Source organism: Ruditapes philippinarum, unplaced genomic scaffold (genome assembly GCF_026571515.1).
Source record: "Ruditapes philippinarum isolate M1 unplaced genomic scaffold, ASM2657151v2 ctg18630_1_1_1_1, whole genome shotgun sequence".
Classification (NCBI taxonomy): domain Eukaryota; kingdom Metazoa; phylum Mollusca; class Bivalvia; order Venerida; family Veneridae; genus Ruditapes; species Ruditapes philippinarum.
Window position 1 is genome coordinate 1,537 of NW_026864911.1, and position 8,725 is coordinate 10,261.

The 8,725-nt window shown below is 36.1% G+C and overlaps 1 protein-coding gene across 3 annotated transcripts; it reads left to right on the top strand.

Annotated features, from left to right (window-relative positions):
- Positions 1-4,261: 4,261 nt before the first annotated feature.
- Positions 4,262-8,162, top strand: LOC132727235 (coiled-coil domain-containing protein 1-like). 3 transcript variants are annotated; one of them, XM_060712654.1, is made up of 2 exons: positions 4,262-4,424; positions 7,206-8,162. In XM_060712654.1, the coding sequence occupies exons 1-2, from the start codon at positions 4,367-4,369 to the stop codon at positions 8,126-8,128; spliced, it is 981 nt and encodes a 326-aa protein (XP_060568637.1). In that variant the 5' UTR covers positions 4,262-4,366; the 3' UTR covers positions 8,129-8,162. The 3 variants fall into 3 exon arrangements, with proteins under 3 accessions (XP_060568637.1, XP_060568639.1, XP_060568638.1); XM_060712656.1 differs by having other exon boundaries at positions 4,300-4,389; XM_060712655.1 differs by having other exon boundaries at positions 4,356-4,490.
- Positions 8,163-8,725: the final 563 nt, after the last annotated feature.

Below are 8,725 nucleotides of genomic sequence, written 5' to 3' on the forward strand. Positions count from 1 at the left end.
TGTATAATCATGTCTGTAAAATTGGCAGAAGAGACAGCCTAACGGTCTGGCTGCCTGAGGTGGCAGTTTGATGGCCTTGTTGACTGAGGAGGCAAATTGTCTCGCAGTCGGAAGAGGAAGCCTAAATAGCTGACGACCTGGGCCTTAGGAGTTTGCCTAACGCCCTGGAAGCCTAACGTTGGCAGCATAGTATCATGAGGAGGCCGCCTAACATCTTAACATCCTATCGATGTCAGCTTTGCAACCTGAAGTTGGCAATCTAACAGCCTAAAGTCGGCAGCCTAGTAGCTTAAAGTTAGGGACTTATATTATAAATATGGAAACAATTTAAAATACAGTAAAATCACTATGAAAGGTCTTGCAAAATCACATACAAATGCACTATGGAAAAAACGCCTTTACCTTAAGGGCACTGAACTTTGCAGTCTAATAGCCTAAAGTTGGCAGTCTAGGAGCCTGGTAGCCTAAAATTGGTGTCATGTTATAAAAAATGGAACGATCAAAATAATAAAATGGCATGTTGGGTTTTTCCTAAAATCTACTCGTACAAATGGCTTCATAATTTACACATTTATTATTTGATCCTGGCAAGTTACATAACTATTGCATAAATTTTTATCAAATTATTGCCATTTTCAGCAGTTTGATAATGAATATCGTGAACCTAAACCGGCAAGATGGATTTTTTAAGTACTGTCTATACTTATGGCTTCATAATTTCCACACTTACTTATTTAGAGAAAGTTCATGATATTGCCAAGTTATATAACTCTGACATTAAATTTTCCCAAGTTATATTCCTTTGTTTCACTTTGAAAATAGGACCTTGTATGGTTAACCTAATACCTTTAATGGCCGTGTATTTTTTGTGGAGTAAGGGGTCTCTAGTGTCAAGGTCACTGGTGTGAAAATTTTTATAACATTTTCGCTCATTAAGCCTTTATTGTTAAGTTGTATCATAGTTTGGGGACCTTGCTGTTGAAAATGTGTCAGAGTTAAATCGTATACATATACACGCACAGTGCGTTAACTGGAGTGCAGGTATTAGTTACCCGTACTCCAGAGCGTGCCCATTGATTGGTTCATTTTGTCCAGGGTTTACATATTGTGACGACAGAGAAAGGGATAGCGATGGAAATATCATATTCAGATGCTCGTTCATTGGTTACTTTTTTGTGGGGTTTCATTTTGTGGTATCAGGGAACGTGATTTTATGTTTGACTATGATACAAAAGAGAAAGAACATCAAAAAACTCGGCAATCTGATTTATACTCGGGGGCTACGCCCCCTCGTACAATCAGATAGCCTTGTGTTTCGATGCTCTTTCTATTACTTAATGTATTTCATGTTTAATACAAACATGCCAAGGGAGGTCCTCTTCCTTTGGGTTTAGTTAGGGGTCCTGTGGGTCAAGGCCAAAGTCACCAATGCCAAAAATAGATTTTCACATTTTTACAGGTGCATTAACATTATTCTTTTGAGAGATGACTTTTATATCTGTAGGAACATAAAATTGAAGTCTTCTCCTTTGGATGGAGTAAGGGTTCAGTTGGGTCAAGGTCGCCAGTTCTAAAAATAGATTTCTACACTTTTACAGCCTTTATTTATTGACAAATGTATTTCATATTTGGAAGGTAGATAACATGCATGGTATTCTTCCTTTTGATTGAGGTAGGGATCAATGCGGCATGGTTACAAAAGTTAAAATAGATTTTAATTTGCAGAGTGAAGTTCACACAAACAGTTTACGCTTTTATCAAAGTTGCTTCTCGTATGCGTGTTTTTATTTCCATTTTAACGCCAGAAAGGCAGTGGTTATTCATATTATTGTTGCAATAAATTAAAAAGATGTTTTCTTTACACATCTGTCTTATGTTTTTGTTTTGAAAAATAAAGTTCTTAAAATTATCTGAAAATAGATACTCTATTGTGCGTATGTTTTGTATTTATGGTCATTTGAACTTCACTATGACGTACTCGACATGCGCATTCGGACATGATAAGAAAAAAAAGTTCAAATCAAACTCGTGAATAAAAATACGAGCATAAAAGTGGTTACAGATATCTAACTAATATCTTCGTTACATATGTATTATTCATGTCTTGTGTTTTTCGAAAGATGTCAGATTTAATTTCATTGAAATATTTAAAATGAAGCTTACAGATTAAGATTTTCATTACAGCAAAGCAATGATATAAAAAACCTAAATTCTCTGGCCAATACGGCTAGCTGTCTTCAGCCAAATAGAAAGGCCAATATGAGCTTAACCCATTATTTGTATTCTTATTATATGGTATTTACTGAGAATCTTTCATAGGATAAAGCGACTTGGCGAGTAAAATATCACTTGCCACAATGTCAAAGCGTAAATAGTGTTTGACAAATCGTAAAATGTACTAAATCTTGTGACCTCATTCTAACTTTGACATCTGCTTACTGTGTGTGTATTTGCGTTTATTTATACTCGCCACCGGTTGCCCATATGGGCGAGTCCTCCAAAAGTGAATTAGTCATTTTAGATTTTGGAGATAGTGCAATTACAGGTACAGAAAGATGCCCCAATTCCAGAAGCTTCCTCTAGAAGCACCCATACATGGGACATCGATTAAAAGTGATATCCGAAAGACTGATTAGTAATTTTAGTTTGCCAGTCCGGGAATCGAACCCACAAGGTCGAGATTACAAGTCTCGCGCTCTAACTGATTGAGCTATGCGGGCTGGCTGCTAACAAAAATTCCGGTGCATATTATATGTGTTAATCGTAAAATTCGGCCATATCTTACGCCCGACTGCGGATCGAATACTACATGATCAAGGAGTACTACATGATATTTTTTGTTTTCGATTTTCGTATTGACCGTGCATTTCATACTGTTTTTCACGTATTTGCCGTTTCTGATAAAATAAAAAAAATTTGCCTTCACGTTTGAAGTGAATATTTAATATGTATTTTGGGGGGGGGGGGGGGGGAAATATAAAAAGAGAGATAATTTAGCAAAAATACCTGTCAGGATCATCTGTCCTTTAGAAATGCATTAGTACTTTTATATGAAATAAGTATTTAAGTTTAAAGTGAATATGTTTGAAATTAGCCGTAACCAAAAGGTTAATCAGAGCGAAAACATCTTAGAGAAATAAGGGGAATAACTTTGCAAACTACATCTAGGATTATCTGCCCTTTGATATTGCATCATATGATCATAGTGATTTAAAGTAAATTAGGTAGTGTTTGGGAAAATAAATGAAATTACTTAAACCAAATTCTGAGAGCGACAATACCATAATACCTTTAATCTGTTGTCAATCAGGGTTACAAATGAAAATGGGAAACAAAAGAAAATACTTATCTATTGAGAATTTAGTATCAATTATCCTTTCTAGCCTAAAGATTACATTATATAGCAGCTCAAAACCTCGATATTTAGGTTCATAAAAGAAAACAAGTAAAACAAAGATGGCAATTACAATAAAAATAACTATGAGAATGTTAAAAAGTAATATAATACTACTTTAATCATGATTTTAACATGAATTTACATTCGCGACATTTAACGGTAGTGTTGCGACATTTAACGATAAGGGAAATTCGTGCGACATTTAGCGTTAACATTGCGACATTTAACGGCAAATGATTTTGCGACATTTAGCGGCGGTTGCGATATTTAGCGGCAATGGTGCGACAATTAGCGGCAAGTGCGACATTTAGCGGCGTTGCGACATTAAACGGCGCCACAACCATCGCCTATCGGCTCGGGTTAAATTGCAAACAACCGGTTATATACGACCAAATACCCGTCAGGAATATTTATAACGAATTTGTAATACTGTAAACTTCAGTTTTTAAAGAAAAAAGTGAGATTTTTTCATAAATTGACAGAAGCCATGTATATTAGTGATATAAGATTTTTGACAGGTTATATGGCCCTATATAAACAGTTGTTCGGAAATATAACCCGAGCCGATATGCGATAGTTATATTGCTATGAACCTATTTTTACGGCCATATAACCGGTCAGAAATGTTTATAACGAATTTATAATACAACAAGCATCATCCGCCGGAAAAGGGTGAGATTTCGTCATAAATTGACATATATACTTATAAACTATATAAACGTCACGCTTATCCAATGAAAAGCGACGTTACAAACGTGAAGTATTATAAAAACTATGTAAACGTCATGTTTGTCCATTGAAAAGCGACGTTACAAACGTGCAGTATTATATGACGTACTTGTATTGTTACGTTTACAATAATTATAACGTCATTACGTCACATGTCCAGAGCGGCATTAGCAACAGTTGAATCAAGCAATATACAATTATTATCAGACAATGTTTCGGAATTATTACGCGGAATAGGGTATGGAAGATCCGAGGGACAGTTGGTATAAACCAAACCTGCTGTATAACATCCATTACAGTAAGTTAACTTTTTATAGTAGTAGTTCCCTGCATGAGTATGACTAAATGGAAGATAAAATAGAAAGTAGGACAATTTATAATACAACAATTTACTTGTTTATTGATCGATTCGCCTGGATTTTTTTTTGTAATTTGCTTATTTATTGCTATAGAAAAGAAAGTTATCATGTTTTGAACGGTGTTCCGTAAGGGCTAGCGCGTTTTCTCTGAGAACGAAAAGCGCGAAATATGACAATACAATGGTGACAGTACGACAGTAGGATGGTGACAGTACAATGGTAACAGTACGATGGTGACAATACTACAGTACGATGGAGAAACACGACAATAAGATGGTGACAATTCATCGTACTGTCGTATTGTCACCATCGTTCTGTCATCATCGTACTGTCGTATTGTCACCATCGTTCTGTCATCATCTTACTGTTGTATTGTCACCATCGTTCTGTCATCATCTTACTGTTGTATTGTCACCATCGTTCTGTCATCATCGTACTGTCGTATTGTCACCATTGTTCTGTCATCATCGTACTGTCGTATTGTCACCATCGTTCTGTCATCATCTTACTGTCGTATTGTCACCATCGTTCTGTCATCATCGTACTGTCGTATTGTCACCATCGTTCTGTCATCATCGTACTGTCGTATTGTCACCATCGTTCTGTCATCATCGTACTGTCGTATTGTCACCATCGTTCTGTCATCATCGTACTGTTGTATTGTCACCATCGTACTGTTGCCTTCCTGTCAAGCATGCGCAAACATTTCACTCAACATGGCTTGCGAAAATGATACCGGTGTTTTATAAAAAAAAATCTTAACTCTATCAAAGATCAACTATCAAGGAAATCGAAAGTAAAATCAAAATCTATCTACATAATCAAAGAGCTTTATGATAAAAATTTACACCTGTGTCTTCATATTTTGTATTTAAACAGCTAGGCCTAATCCAGAAATTTTGTATTGAATTAATTTGTAAAATATAGTATTTTCATAAAAGACATGGATTATTTTTATCAACTCTCATCAAAACAAGAATTTACGCGTATGTTACGCCATTGTTAAATGAGTCTTTTTGACACTGTCAACGTTTTCTTCAATGTTATTATTTAATTGTGCGCATGCCACACAAGAAGGCGATAGTACGACGGTGACAGTACGACAGTACGATGGTGACAATACGATGATGACAGAACGATATTTCGACGGTGACAGTACGACAATACGATGGTGACAGTACGATGGTGACAGTATGCAGAACGATGGCGATAGTATGACGGTACAATGGTGACAGTACGATGGTGACAGTATGACAGTACAATGGTGTTTATGACAGTACGATAGTGATAGTATGACAGTACAGTGGTGATTGTACAATGGTGACAGTACAATTGTGACAGTATGACAGTACAATGCTGACAGTACGACAGTTCGATGGTGATATTATGATAGTAAAATGGTGATAGTATGACAGTATAATGGTGACAGTATGACAGTACAATGGTGACAGTACGATGGTGACTGCATGGCAGTTCGATGATGACAGTATGACAGTATAATGGTGACAGTACGACAGTTCGATTGTGACAGTATGACAGTACAATGGTGACAGTACGATGGTGACAGTATGACAGTATAATGGTGACAGTACGACAGTTCGATGGTGACAGTATGATTGTGGCGACAGTACCATGGTGACAGTACGATGGTGACAGTATGACAGTACGATGGTGACAGTATGACAGTTCGATGGTAACGGTATAACAGTGCGATGGTTACAGTATGGCAGTACATGGTGACAGTTTGACAGTACGATGGTAACGGTACAACAGTGCGATGGTGACAGTATGACAGTACGATGGTGACAGTATGACAGTTCGATGGTAACGGTATAACAGTGCGATGGTTACAGTACGACGGACAGTCACCATCGTGCTATCGTGCTTCGCCATCGTACTGTCACGACAGTACCATGGTGACAGTACAATGGTGACAGTATGACAGTACGATGGTGACAGTATGACAGACATGGTGACAGTATGGTCAGGTGACAGTATGACAGTACGATGGTGACAGTATGACAGTTCGATGGTGACAGTATGACAGTGCAATGGTTACAGTACGACGGACAGTCACCATCGTGCTATCTTGCTTCGCCATCGTATTGTCATCATCGTATTGTTGCACTGTCACCATCGCACTGTCATGTTTCGCGCTTTTCCTTCTCAGAGAAAACGCGCTGGCCCAAACAAAACACCGTAGTTTTGTTTGTTTTGAAAATGTTCAAATATTTGTTTACTTCTATAAGAAACTTATTGCAGTCCCTTTACACAAAAGAAAAATCATTTCAGTATCTTTTCTCGACAGGAAAGTGAAATTTGACATTCTATTTCTATAGGAAAATAATTTCAGTCCTTTTCTTCAGTCCCTCTTCTCGATAGGAAAATTGTTATAGAAAAATTATTTCAGTTCCTTTTTCTACAATAGATTGTCATTTACTTGTTACTTACTTATATAGGAAAACTATTTCAACTCCTTAGGAAAATTTTGTTTTTTTTTAGTAATTCTTTCTATTAGAAGAATATGTCAGTTTCTTTTTCATTTTTTTTTTCATTTTAAATGGACCGGTTGATCTATTTAAGAAATAGAAATTTTATGTTTTGTGTATTTTTTCCTCAGCGGAGCTCCTTTAAACCATTTCTAACGTATGGTATATAAAACAACAAACTGTTATATTTATGATGTTTCATACTAGTATATGTTTTGATTTCTATTTCAGAACCAACAAATCCAGGGACACCACCAAAGATGAAGATAATCACAAAGAAATTCAATCCAAGTTATTGTACTTGTGGGCAGCATGGATGTGAACCACGTTATAGAATGGAAAAGGAAATTGTATGGTTAAATAATGAGCCAGAAAATAAAGAAGAAAGAATGCTAGACGCAGGAAACCCTGGTGATGATAGCATTGTAAATGATGATGATGATGCCGATGATGTAAATGATGATGCCGATGATGTGAAGGATGATGCCGATGATGTGAATGATGATGCCGATGATGTGAAGGATGATGCCGATGATGAAAATGATGATGCCGATGATGTAAATGATGATGCCGATGATGTAAATGGTGATGCCGATGATGTAAATGATGATGCCGATGATGTAAAGGATGATGCCGATGATGTTAATGATGATGCCGATGATGTAAAGGATGATGCCGATGATGTTAATGATGATGCTGATGATGTAAAGGATGATGCCGATGATGTTAATGATGATGCCGATGATGTAAAGGATGATGCCGATGATGTAAATGATGATAATGATGATGTAAATGATGATGATGATGATGTAAATGATGATGCCGATGATGTAAATGATGATGCAGATGATGTAAAGGATGATGCCAATGATGTTTATGATGATGCGGATGATGTAAATGATGATGCTGATGAATTAAAGGATGTTGCCGATAATGTAAAGGATGATGCCGCTGATGTTAATTATGATATCGATGATGTAAATGATGTCGTTTGCACTAGAGTTGTTGACAACACCGATGACGACCTCGCAGACTGTGGTGAGCCTGACCTCATTGTAGCAGATGTTGAAGTTACTTACGATGACGATGATTTTGGTTCATCCTTTGGAATCATGAGTGTGTACTGCGACAGTGGGATTCATACAGCATGGTAAGTTAATAAAATAACCTTGTACATATAGATCTGACAAATTAAACTGTAGAGTATTACTTTAAAAGTTGTTTGAGTCAGTCATTTATTACAATGACACCATACTATATTTATCTATAAATTGTTAAGAAATAAAGCAATGTGAATTTCAGATTTTTTTTATAAATTTCACTCTTTATTATTCTTACCAAGGCTTCATTTTTCGTTTCAGGACCAGGAGGAGTGAAGTTAATACTTGTTAAGCAGATCATGTTTTTCATTTTAAATTGATATATAATTATTGACTCCTTTTCAATTAAATTTTTGATTGAATAATATTGCATTTTGTTCTGTTGTCCTGTTTAGAATCTATAGCCAATGATAGATAAGGGATACTTTAATAATGAAGAACAATGTGTCTATGTTTCCAACTTGCAAATATTAATTTGGATGTATGTAATGTACTTGATGTTCCGAATACCCTTATATCACATAATCATTTTTTTCATATGTCGGGCATTTGATTCTCCTAAAATCACATCTTTAGCATGAATGCTAAATTTTAAGGTATGTTTCTCATAATGTAAGTCTATTAGAAAAACAATACAGAAGTCTGACCAAA